Below are 13,636 nucleotides of genomic sequence, written 5' to 3'. Positions count from 1 at the left end.
AGCCGCCTTCTTGAACCATTGCAGTCCGTGTGGTGAAGGTGCTCCCACAGTGCTGTTGGGGAGGGAGTTCCAGGACTTTGACCCAGCGACGATGAAGGATCGGCGATATATTTCCAAGTCGGGGTGGTGTGTGACTTGGAGGTGATGGCGTTCCCATACTTATTGTGGCAAACCCGTTGATCTTGGAAGTAACTGCTGCCTTTAACCCTCCTGAGGTAAAGTGTGCAAGTTGCTAAATATAAATCAAGAAATATTGAGGTTTCTGTGATATATCCTTTCACAATGGACTGGAATAACATACTGACTATGAAGTTTGTCAAAGTACAAAAGGTCAATTGGTTAAAATGGCCTTTTATTGAACTTTTCTGACACTTTCATAATGTGCTAGGAAAATACATCTGAGAAATGAAGTCTACACTTTTAATAGCATTTTTCAAATTCAGGCTTTTAATTTTTTCCATGCTGCAGTCGTTCAAATCAAATTAAAGAGAGAGTTAATTTTTCCAACCTCACTGCTAGTTGAGGAAACCCGAGGCACGGGGCAGTCACGAGGTCTGCAAAAGGGGGTTGAACAAACCTGCTGACCTGCGGGACATTACAATTTTACACCGTGTCCTTGCCTTGCAAAATGAATATATCAAACAATACTGGAGTATACAGCCCAAAGAAATCTACTCCACACAAATCAAAGCCACATTTACCACATCCACCATGGGACCTGATCAATGTTCCCGCTAATTTTCTTTTGGGTGCGCGGCCCCGTTAATGGGCTGCTCAACCCATTCAAATTTCCGCGCAAGCATGTTTTTATTCCCCATTTAAAAGCCGCTGAACGGCCTGCGTGGGACCTCCAGACCGCTGCGTGGCTGCACAGCTTAACAGGAACATTGGACCGGATCCTTATGAAAATAGGGAACAGCATCCATACATATATCCCTAGCTACTCAGATCCTTACAAAAATGAAGGGCAACATTCATACATACTTAGCTACCCAGCAGTCATCATGCAGACCCATTCAATAAAGATTTGGTATTTTTACTTTTAGTTCATTACCTCCTACCACCTTTTCAGAATCCGCTATAACAAGCAACAATGAAGGTGAGAGGAGAAAAACAGCACAGATTCTCTGAAAAGACTTGTAAGAAAAAATTTAGAAATGTGTAATTTTTTTTAAAAATCTTTCATTCGAGCCAGCTTCCTGAAATTGCACAAGAGTAACCATCAACCACACGCTCTCCAACCCACTTTTTGTTGTTCGGCAGCACTTTATTGCAGCTCCACTAAGCATTTCCAGTAAGAAACTGATAGAGGACACAATTAGCCCCTTTAGCCCGTTGGTACCATTTGGACTGCAGCAACCACACTCGCTACTTACAGGCACGAAAAGGTGAAGACAATTGGTTTTAAAACTATTACAGGAAACTCTTTTTTATCCGGCACCGATGGGACCGGCGTGGTGCCGGTTGATCAAAAAGTCCGGATTACAGAGAGGTATACTTACCAAGGTTCGAGAGCCCCATACACGGCCACAGGTGCAGGAGTCCCGGTTACACGGCACTTGTGCAGGAGTCCCGGTTACATGGCCACAGATCCAGGAGTCCCTGTTGCACGGCCACAGGTGCAGGAACCCCGGTTACACGGCCACAGATCCAGGAACCCCGGTGACACGGCCACTAATATATAGTAAAACTTACCTGAACCTACTCCCGAATTTTGCCGGTTAAGAGAGATTTCCGGATAATTAGGTGCCGGTTAAAAGGGAGTTTCCTGTACATACAAAACAGCTGGCAATTCACTTGAGGCAGTAATTCAGCCTTGGCTCTTTTAGCATTTGTAGTTTGAGGACATCAGAACAGTCAACGGACTTTGTAACGTGCTACCACTGCTCCATTTTCTGGCTCCTCATCAATAGATTTGAATGATGGATTCATCGCTGATTTTTTGCTACAGTTCGTCACCGTCACGTACATCATAACCAGCTCGTTAGATATAAACAGCCGTCATAAGCCGTGCTGCCCATTCAAATTTTCGCCCGTGCGCGGTTTCTCCCATGCAAAAGCCGGTGAACAGCCGGCGTGGGACCTCCAGACCGCTGCGCAGCTTAACGTGAACGTGGGACACAAGCATTACTTTTTTTAAGCCTCTAGGCAAGGTAACTTTGCTCATCTTCTACTTTACAATAGGAAGGAAATGCTAGTTAAGTACAGGTACAGTGCATGCAATAAATCAAAATACAGCAGCCTCCAGCTTCCAATAGATCACCCATTGAACCTCTCCTCCCCTCACCATGTTCGAAAGTCCAACTGAACGGATTATTTACTCACGTTTTTCCAGGTGAACCTTGCAGCCAAAAAATATCGTCACTGGAAATGCCGAGTTCAGCCCCTGGAATCTTTCAAAAGAAAACGAGCATTTTACAAATTTTATAGCGAAAAATATTCTTGCTTTATATTTCTGTGCGTTAGAGGAAAATAAACAGCATACAGGACGAAGAGAGTTGTTCCAACTATTTTTAATTACAATATTACTAATTTAACTAGTAAGATTTCAACACAGGTGTATTCTTCATATATCAACTGGTTTTCAACAAAGTGCATCCTTTAAGTATGTTGTGGCTCAGCTGGCAGAGCAAATGTGAAACAGAACGGTAGAGATCGCAGAAATTACTGGTCTCCGCTGAGTTAGCAGAGTTCAGCCAAAATGTTTGTAAAACCACCTCAAAGGCCCTGGGATTAGGAGAGCAGAAAAAAAATCAGCCAGAGTTGTTCCTCCTCCTCCTGACAGCTACCTCGTGACCCTGCTAGAAAGTGGACGTAAATGGGATCAGGCTCCGCTGTGGAACTGTACCCCAGTGTGAGTCCGCGCCATAAAAAGGAGGACATTTTTATTTATTCATTTATTTATTTTAAACGCAATGTAATTGTCACTTAGATTTGAATAGCATGATGGAAGAATTAAGAAATGAAACTTATCCCTGAACCGCTAACTGCTGTGTCACTGATTTGATTATTCTCCAGCTCACCATCTGTACATAAAAATGTAAACACAACAAAATAAAAACAGGAAAAACATTGCTCTTTCTCCCCACGTGTTCGGTATGGGGCAGCGTACCCAATTTTGCTGAGTTTGCCAAGGAAACATTAATTTATGTTGCGTTATTAACTTATTTCAAGTCGTCCTGACGCAAGTTCTCAAAGTTGAAAATGATTCCATTTCCCACCACTAACATCCCTCGCCCAGATAACAAAAAAAATTACCTCAAGGGCTTTAGGCTGATGGTGTGCCATATTAGGTGGGTAACACTCAGATTTTGAGGTGTCTACAGCTTAAACATTAAAAGATGGTAAAGGTTGACATCTTGGCTGAGAAGTTCCAGACTACACAGCGGATTGCTTGTACAAACTTAACACAGTTCCCAATAACGGAAAATAATAAAAAAAGAAAATAATGTAACTTTTTATTACTTTCAATGAAGTACAACAATATTCTTTGCAGGGATTAGGGCAAGGATAAGATAAAAATCAAATCGAATGGAACACCATCAGCCTAAAGCCCTCGAGGTAAATTTGTGTCATCTGGGTGAGGCACCTCAATGCTGGGAAATTGAATCATTTTCAACTTGGCACTGGTATCAACCATTGCTAGATGCAATAGACTATAACCAGACTCAAGGTGAAAGCCTCCATTTGCTTGCCCCAACAATGCACATCACACAACCTCAAACATGACAGTCTCACTCAGAGGCCAGAAGGATGGACGGTGTGGGAAGAGGAGAGGAAAAAAGAAATCACACTGGGGCAAGCAAGATGTGCTGTTCTGAGGTCGGGATTTAAGTTTGTGAAAAGTTGCGGGTGAAGGTATTTTTTCCACCGCTCACCCCTCCTTGGTTCTCCTGTGCATCATACCCAGCAGAAAGGTTTGGCAAGTAACCTATTCCCAAGCCTCCACTAAACCCACTCTGAAACAGGGAACGAGGAGATGTACAACAACAGCATGACGCAATGGTCGTCTACATTTTCCCTCCCTATAGAGAAGCACCCGATTTGCACTCCGTGCCTTGCAGGGGCTGAAATTGTTGATTCAGTGTGCAGGATTGCAGCCATAAACCCACAGCCACCTTAGGGTACCTCGTCAAGGCTCCAACAGACTTGGTCGCAAGAAAAAAAAATAAACTTTACAAATGTGTTCTCTTGTCACAATTCCATTTTTTTTTGATGCATCGTTCTTCCCGTGGATGGTCAGATTCTACAGCCTAAATACAAAAATATTTACAAGTCCCAGAAAGGGATATATGATGGATTGGACAAGTAACAATTGAAGCTTACGTCGAGGGGATACTTCGGTCTTCCTCCAGTTGCTAGCACAATGTTTTCAGCAGTCAGAATGGTCTGCAAATAGAATCCATATTATTCAAGTCAAAATTATTGGCGCAACAAATTAGGTCCAGTTGTCAGAGATACACTGCAGCTCATCAGCGCTCGCAGTGTTACAAGAATGAACTGCAAACTAAAGCCTCACAGTTGTTTAACTAATGCTCACAAAATGCAGGCTGGCCTTCCAGTGCAGTCCTGAGGGAGTGCTGCACTGCCGACAGTTTCATCGTTTATTATATTACTTCTATTAGATATTTCTAAGTTCACATTTCTAACAAAAACCATTATGTGAAGTGGTCGTGCTGTAATAGAAACATAGAAGATAGGAGCAGGAGTAGACCATTCGGCCCCTCGAGCCTGCTCCGCCATTCAATGAGATCATGGCTGATCATCCAAACTCAGTACCCTGTCACTGCCTTCTCTCCATATCCCTTGATCCCTTTAGCCTTAAGAAATATATCCAACTCTTTCTTGAATATATTTAATGAATTGGCCTCAACTGCCTTCTGTGGTAGAGAATTCCACAGGTTCACCACTCTCTGGGTGAAGAAATTCCTCCTCATCTCTGTCCTAAATGGCTTACCCCTTATCCTTAGACTGTGACCCCTGGTTCTGGACTCCTCGGCCATCGGGAACATCCTTCCTGCATTTAGTCTGTCTAGTCCTGTTACACCCTAAAGGCAATAGTGGTTTGCTCACTGCTGTAATACAGCGAACTTACTGAAGCAGTATTTCACACATCTTTTATAAACACCGTACTAGCGTTCCCTTTAAGCAGTGCAGCCACGGGGCACTCTGCAGCTCACATGCAGCCAGCTGACCGGCTTTTCAATAGGAAAAACCACGCATGCGTATTTAGAATGGGACGCGCAGGCCAAAAAAATTTAAAGGAAACATTGCTTACTAATACTGAAAGATACAAGGTCTCACAGACACCTTCTACTTTATAAAACTTGCTTAAGGTGCTGGTTAACTTTTGTTTGTTCTTCCCTCCCAAAACCTTAGTCCCAGATATTTACAAAATTATTTTTTACCACCTACCCCGCCGCTCACCCGTCCCCCCAAATCAACATGATTTGAGATATTTGCTTAAGCAGCAAAAAGCTTTCTCGCTTTTTTTTAAATTCATTCTCGGGATGTGGGCGTCGCTGGCGAGACCAGTATCGCTGTCCGTCCCTAACTGCCCTCGAGAAGGTGACGGTGAACCGCTGCAGTCCGTGTGGTGAAGGTACTCCCACAGTGCTGTTAGGGAGGGAGTTCCAGGATTTTGACCCAGCGACAACAAAGGAACGGAGATATATTTCCAAGTCAGGATGGTGTGTGGCTTGGAGGGGAACTTGCAGGTGGTGGTGTTCCCATGCACCGGCTGCCCTTGTCCTGTTAGGGGGTAGAGGTCACGGGTTGGGAGGCGACGTCTCCTAGGCCACATTCTGCACATACAAACGCAGAAGCAGAAAGGAATGAAGACAGCTGGTTGCTGGGTTGTTCACTGCGCTCTAGAAATACTACAGAGAGGAGCTGCCCTTGCATAAACCTGACTGGCATCACCAATGAGTTCCGGGGATGCGGTTATTTAAGAGCCTTTGCCCCAGTGACGATAATTTTAGGGGCCAAGAGGAGTTTTCAGCGTTTTCACAGTTGTACAAAAATTACTTTTCAATCCTCTCTCCCCCACTGCACTATGCAATAAAATTACAAACTCTGATCAATCAAGTGCATATAAAGCATTAGCACCCCACAGTGTTCCTTCTAATTTTTTTTGGGTGCGTGGCCCCTTTAATGGGCTGCACGGCCCATTGAAATTTCCGTGCATGCGCGGTTTTTCCCCCATTTAAAAGCCGCTGAGTGGCCTGCGCGGGATCTCCAGACCACTATGCGACCGCACAGCTCAACAGGAACATTGGCTTCCACCCCCACCCCCCCAAAATCACAAATTACTTTAAAAATTATCTCAACCGATGCTGTAAAGTTTCAACTGCAGAAGCCTTACCTTTTCACCTTTTTTGGACTTCCCTTGAACAGTATGTTCGTCTACAAAAGCCCCTTTGAGATTCATATATTTCACCTTCCTGTTAGGAATAAGGAGGTTACATATTCTGCTCCGAGAATTAAATAGGATCAAATGAAATGTAATTTCTGAAAAGAAATGCTGAATGCTAATTTGCAGAAGAAACTGAAAAGGCTGTGCAAGTTCCATGTAGCTCACACTCACTTATCTTGAAGCTGCACTAGATGTCCCCAGTTTAAGGATTTCACATGGCTTTGAACAGCCTTTGCCATGATATCCCTAAAGAGGAAAGAAAGACTTGCATTTATATAGTGTCTTTCACGAACTCTGTACGTCGCAAAGCACTTTACAGACAATTAAGTACTTTTAAAATGTAGTCACTGTTGTAGTGTAGGAAACGCAGCAGCCAATTTGCGCACAGCAAGCTCCCACAAACAGCAACGTGATAATGACCCAGATAATCTGTTTTTAGTGATGTTGGTTGACGGATAGATCAGATAATCTGTTTTTAGTGATGTTGATTGAGGGATAAATATTGACCAGGACACCGGTGATAACTCCCCGGTCTTCTTCGAAATAGTGCCGTGGGATCTTTCACGTCCACCTGAGGGCAAACGGAGCCTCGGTTTAATGTCTGTCTATAAGACGAAGGAAGGCATTAAGTTACACATTGCACCAATCCAAGCTCTGGAATCAGGGAGAGGCCCGCAGTGCACCCACAATCCACCTGAGCAGGTAGACGGGGCCTCAGTTTAATGTCTTATCCGAAAGACGGCACCTCCGACCATGCAGTGCTCCCTCAGCACTGCACTGAAGTGTCAGCCTAAAAAAAAAATGTGTTCAAATCCAGGAGTGGTGCTTGAACTCGCAAGCTATGATTCAGAGATGGGAATGCATGCTACCACTAAGCCAAGACTGACACTTGCTGTTGGTGGAAGGCTGCTGCCTTACCCCTATGGCAAAACCAAATTTTAATTTGATTTAAGTTTTAGTTGAACTTTTGTTTATTTACAGTCCAATTGGGTTTTTTTGGGGGTCCAAACAAAAAGAGTACCCCTATGGCAGTTGATAAGTTCATTGTAGAGTTCAGTCCACAGACAATTCCAAACATCTATTCAAATTTTCATTCTATTAAAAACAATGATTTTTATTAAAATTAGTTTATGGGATGTGGGCATCGCTGGCAAGGCCAGCATTTATTGCCCATCCCTAATTGCCCACGAGAAGGTGGTGGTGAGTCACCTTCTTGAACCGCTGCAGTCCATGTGGTGAAGGTACTCCCACAGTGCTGTTAGGGAGCGAGTTCCAGGATCTTGAACCACTGACGATGAAGGAACGGCGATATCTTTCCAAGTCAGGATGGTGTGTGACTTTGGTGGTGGGGGGGGGGGGGGGGGTGGAGGACTTGGAGGTGGTGGTGTTCCTATGCGCCTGCTGCCCTTGTCCTTCTAGGTGGTAGAGGTCGTGGGTTTGGGAGGTGCTGTCGAAGAAGCCTTGGTGAGTTGCTGCAGTGCATCTTGTAGATGGTACACACTGCAGCCACGATCTTCAAGAAATAGATGGTGTAACAAATATGAAATAATTCTAATGCATGCAAAAGCATGCAGAAATGCTTTGTAGCACTACTTTAGGAGTCAAAAAGGTTTTCAGATTCAACCCACTGCAAATAAACTACCAGTGTTTAGCACACACAAGATACAAAAAATATCTATGCGCACATCAGTTTGTTCCTTTAATTCGAAAAACCTCATACCACAATGTTCAAGTTGTCAGATTTACACTGAAAATATCCACTTTATTTCACAATTGATAGACCGCATACATTATATTTATGCAATGCCAAGACTGCACTTATATCAAAGTTGCCCTCATTCACGTAACAAGGCACAAATTGTAAACCCTAGTTGAGTTCCCATAAAACAGTTATTTGAACATAAGAATTAGGAGCAGTAGACCACCATCGGCCCCTCGAGCTGCTCCGCCATTCAATAAGATCATGGCTGATCTTCGACCTCAACTCCACTTTCCCGCCCGATCTCCATATCCCTCGATTCCCTTTAGCGTCCAAAATCTATCTATCTCAGCCTTGAATATACTCAACGATTCAGCATCCACAGCCCTCTGGGGTAGAGAATTCCAAAGATTCACAACCCTCAGTGAAGAAATTCCTCCTCATCTCAGTCCTAAACGGCCGACCCCTTATCCGGAGATGATGCCCCCTAGTTCTAGACTCTCCAGCCAGGGGGAAACAACCTCTCAGCATCCACCCGGTCAGTCCCCCTCAGAACTTTATATGTTTCAATGAGATCACCTCTTACAAAAGGTAGGTACTGCAGGGGATTCAGGGCCAGAGTGATCTCCTGGGCTCGTTCCGATCACCTAGATGGGTCGGAGAGGAACTTCCCACATTTCCCCCCCGAAATTGGCCTGGGTTTTTAATCTGCTTTGTCGCCTCTCCCAGGAGATCACATGGTTTTGGGTGGGGTGTGTTGTGTATGTACCTTTAAGAGAATAACTGGTTGCAGTACCGGCAGTGACCACCCCTGTATAAAAGGCGCTAGTGAGCCTCTGTTGTTTTCAGTTTCACTATTGACTTCCATCAGTAAAGACTTGTTTTGTTCAACTCCTGCTGTCCGTGTCTCAATCATTCACGGACGTAATAGGGTGGAGAATGGATGTGTTTTGATGCACAAGGTTTCACAATCGTGTGGGACAGGTTGGATGGACCAGTGGGTCTTCACCGGTCTGTCACTGTTCGTATATAGATGAGAGAAGATTCTCTTCCTTCATCTCCCACCCAGCCTTCATCTCTGGACACGTGGGGCCGACTGACAGTAAAACCAGTTAAGGCTCTGCTAATCTACCTGGGGTATGGTCAGGAAGAAATGTCACAGTGCTTTATCTTTTTGTAGATTAGTTTGTCACCCACCTCAAGAAACTGATGGATTGGGGTCGATCTGTGATAAAGCAAACTGTACATAGGCTCTGGAGGGAAGGGCTAGATGGGAAAATGGGTCTAAATTTTGTTTCATAATTTACGTTTTAAGTACTCTTTTCTTGGGGATGAGAGTACTATATATCTGTAATTTCTAAAATAAAAGTATATTGCTTCTTTAAGTAACTTTTTTTTCTCCTCTCTGAAGTCCCCTTTAGTTCGCCACTTGTATCCGATTTTAGATCTCCACCTGCAACGTTAACTGAGCATAGAAGTCCATTAGCTGATTACTAAAGCACATTATCTGCCCGAGGACAGGCAGCCATGAATCAGACACCTGTTATTTTTTGTTTGCTTGATGGGAACGCCTCCTTGAAGCAACCCGACAACTGTATGTTTATCATGTCAGTTAAAGAGCAGATGAGTTGGAATGATTTCTTCATCACGTCACTGGAGACTTGCCACCGGGTTGAGGGTAAATTATCAAACCAACATTCTTTGTATTCCTCTCATTTTCTAAACCTAACTGGCGCCACGCTGCCCAAACATGCCTTCGGCTGACTGGTGAGATCATCGGACTGTTGCCACACTCAAAACTCAGAACGGATGAACTAATTTCCAATTGATGTCTTTAAAGAAGCAGAAACGCCTTAGAAAGTTAAACACACCAGTGTTTGTAACTTTTTAGCACTTATTGTACAGTCCGTGCCAAAAGCCAAAAGTCAAGAGTTAATCTGCTTCCTTTCCAGTCATCTTTAAATCTCACAGTCCATTCTTTAAAAAAATAAATTGCGACAGTTATTATTAAGCTATTTCCCACATCTGCTGATTTTTGGGTTATCAATTATTGCATATTAAGAGCTGCTGACATTAACAGGGGAAACTATCTCACAGGCCAGTCATACTACATTGTTTGTGTCAACTGCAAGAAATTTCCACGTCACATCGATTGAAATTGTGTACTCGCTCTCCACAGATGCTGCCTGACCTGTTGAACGCTTCCAGCATTTTCTATTTATATTTCAGATATCCAGCATCTGCAGTATTTTGCCAGATGCTTAATTATGATCGTTACCATTCAAAATTGCTGTAGATACTTTTTAAATCGGCCCCACGTCCACAGACACTTCAACCTGAGCTTATGTGCAAAATAATCTGGGATGGCAGGCCATGGGGAGAATAACGAACCCTTGACAAGTAGCGTATTTGAAATAGGATGGCCGTGTGCTCTTGGTCGCGCTGACAGATAAATAACAGACTGCATTTCTCAGGCTACTAACTGCAAATCAGGTTTATTTTAAGAAAAATAAAATTAGCAGAGACAAAAGTTAAATACAAGAGATAGATAAATCAGAGTGCTTCGCACTTAGAGCACAGAATCTAGAATTACGTAGAACACACAGCACAGAAACAGGCCATTCGGTCCAACTAGTCCAGGCTGGCGTTTATGCTCCACTCGAGCCTCCTCCCGTCCTTCCTCATCTAAATCTATCAGCATAACGCTCTATTCCCTTCTCCCTCATATGCTTATCTCGCTTCCCTCTAAATGCATCCATACTATTTGCCTCAACTACTCCCTCTGGTAGCAAGTTCCACATTCTAAACACTCTCTGGATAAAGAAATTTCTTCTGAATTCCCTATTGGATTTCTTGGTGACTATCTTATATTTATGGCCCCTAGTTTTGCTCTTCCCCGCAAGTGGAAACACTCTGTGTCTACTCGATCAAAACCTTTCATAATTTTGAAGACGCCTAATAGGTCACGCTGGGAAGTTATTTAAACACTTCTTCCCGCCGCACTCCCAAAAGTTAATCGACAGAAATAGAAGCAAAGGATGTCAAGGGTAATCATAATTTTCTACAACACTTGATTTTGTTTTTAATGGTTCTGCTGGTGTGACACCTTCATTAAAATACATGTCCTGACCAGTAGTTTTATGCTAACCACAAAAGCTGCTATTTATCAGTCAGTGTAAAGATTAATTGCACTCCTCTCGTTATGATTTATTGTACAGTAAGTATAATCTACTGCATGGCAACACTCCAAATGCTCCAGGTGCAAGGAAAGGAGAAACTATTGCTTGCACAAAGGGAAAACATTACTCGTTACATAGTACGAGTGTTGCCTAAATTGTTTACATAGACTTATGGTTGCCAGGATAACGTGGCAATAAGTCATGCCGACCAGAAGGTCCCAGGTTCCAAGGCTGGTCTGTGCGGAGTTAGCGCATCTCATCCAGGATCACAGTCGAGGTTCTACAACTGGTCGAGCATCTCCGAACCAGCGAAAGGAAAAGTCAAACCAGGTTTGACAATGCTGACTTCTATCCAATGACCCCCCCCAACCCAACCCACTAGAAAGTGTGTATATGCAGTAGGAACGGTAGCGTAGTGGTTATGTTACTGGACTAATGATCCAGCGGCCTGGACTAATGATTCGGAGACAGAAGCTCAAATCCCACCACAACAGCTGGGGAGTTTAAATTCAGTTGATTAAATAAATCTGGAATTAAAAGCTAGTGTCAGTAACGGTGACCATGAAACTACTGGATTGTCGTAAAAACCCATGTGGTTCACTAACGTTCTTACCCGGTCTGGCCTTAACCAGTGTGACTCCAGATCCACAACAGTGTGCTTGACTCTTAACTACCCTCTGAAATGTCCTAGTAAGCCACGCAGCTGTATCAAACCGCTAGGAAAACCTTCACGGACTGCAGCGGTTCAAGAAGGCAGCTCATCGCCACCTCCTCGAAGGCAATTGAATGAATTTTATTTATCCATTCATCCATGAATGAATTTTTAAAAAGTGAGGGACAGAATCAGGCTTGGCTGCGATGCTTCCAATGGTCAGTCAAACCTCACTTACTCGGCTCACACATGAAGAAAGGGGTTGAGCTGCTGCAGAATGAACTGGGGGCCATGCGATCAGTGAGAGTCCGCGACAAAAGAAGATGAAGGGAAATAAAAGGACTCAATTGCATGTCTTCATCTGCAAATCTCAGGCAAACTACCGGTAAAGTTTTCATGAAGTTTAGAAAAGTTTCATGTGTTGGTCCTACTATTGCAAAAGTACACAATCAACTTATTTTAAAAAATCCAACCAAATATAGCAGAAAGAAAGAAACTACAATTAGATAGTGCCTCATCACATCCTCACAGCATCCCAAAGCTCTTCACAACCAATGGATTACTTTTAAGTGCAGTCACTGTTGCAATGTACATACGTGTGGCAGCCAATTTACAAACAGCAAGATCCCACAAACAGCAAATGAGATACTCAGAGTTATACAGCACAGAAAGAGGCCCTTCAGCCCATCGTGTCCATGTCGGCCATCAAGCCCTGTCGATTCTAATCCCATTTTCCAGCACTTGGTCCGTAGTCTTGTGTGCTATGGCATTTCAAGTGCTCATCCAAATGCTTCTTGAATGTTGTGAGGGTTCCTGCCTCTACCACCCTTTCAGGCAGTGAGTTCCAGATTCCAACCACCCTCTGGGTGAAAAAGTTTTTCCTCAAATCCCCTCTAAACCTCCTGCCCCTTACCTTGAAACTATGCCCCCTGGTTATTGACCCCGCTACTAAGGGGAAAAGTTCCTTCCTATCTATGCCCCTCATAATTTTGTACACCTCAATCAGGTCCCCCCTCAGCCTTCTCTGCTCTAAGGAAAACAACCCCAGCCTGTCCGGTCTCTCTTCATAGCTGAAGCGCTCCAGCCCAGGTAACATCCTGGTGAATCTCCTCTGCACCCTCTCCAATGTAATCACATCCTTCCTATAGTGTGGCGACCAGAACTGCACACAGTATTCCAGCTGTGGCCTAACTAGAGTTTTGCACAGCTCCATCATAACCTCCCTGTTCTTATATTCTATGCCTCGGCTAATGAAGGCAAGTATCCCATATGCCTTTTTAACCACCTTATCTACCTGTCCTGCTGCCTTCAGGGATCTATGTACATGCACACCAAGGTCCCTCTGATCTTCTGTCCTTCCTAGGGTCCTACCATTCATTGTGTATTCCCTTGCCTTGTTAGTCCTCCCAAAATGCATCACCTCACACTTTTCAGGGTTAAATTCCATTTGCCACTGTTTTGCCCATCTAACCAACCCGTCTATATCGTCCTGTAGCCTGAGGCTTCCCTCCTCGCTATTTACCACTCCACCAATTTTCGTGTCATCTGCGAACTTACTGATCACACCTCCTACATTCATATCTAAATCATTAATGTACACTACAAACAGCAAAGGACCCAGCATCGATCCCTGTGGTACACGACTGGACACATGCTTCCAGTCACAAAAACAACCTTCGACCATCACCCTC

General features: G+C 43.9%; 1 protein-coding gene across 1 annotated transcript in view; it reads right to left on the bottom strand.

Moving 5' to 3' along the window:
• The window catches only part of txnrd2.2 (thioredoxin reductase 2, tandem duplicate 2), a 393,467-nt gene that overhangs the window by 71,193 nt on the left and 308,638 nt on the right, over positions 1-13,636 (bottom strand). Inside the window, exons 5-8 of the mRNA XM_086011988.1 lie at positions 6,587-6,661; positions 6,365-6,443; positions 4,327-4,389; positions 2,326-2,393 (exon numbers count right to left, since the gene is read on the bottom strand). Coding sequence (XP_085868114.1) covers positions 2,326-2,393; positions 4,327-4,389; positions 6,365-6,443; positions 6,587-6,661 — 285 coding nt within the window. The remainder of the gene's footprint in view (positions 1-2,325; positions 2,394-4,326; positions 4,390-6,364; positions 6,444-6,586; positions 6,662-13,636) is intronic.

Source organism: Somniosus microcephalus, chromosome 19 (assembly GCF_052327205.1).
Source record: "Somniosus microcephalus isolate GS21.2 chromosome 19, FLI_Smic_1.0, whole genome shotgun sequence".
In the NCBI taxonomy this organism is placed as follows: Eukaryota; Metazoa; Chordata; class Chondrichthyes; order Squaliformes; family Somniosidae; genus Somniosus; species Somniosus microcephalus.
Note: the sequence above shows the minus strand (reverse complement) of the source record. Positions and strands in the feature narration are given on the sequence as shown.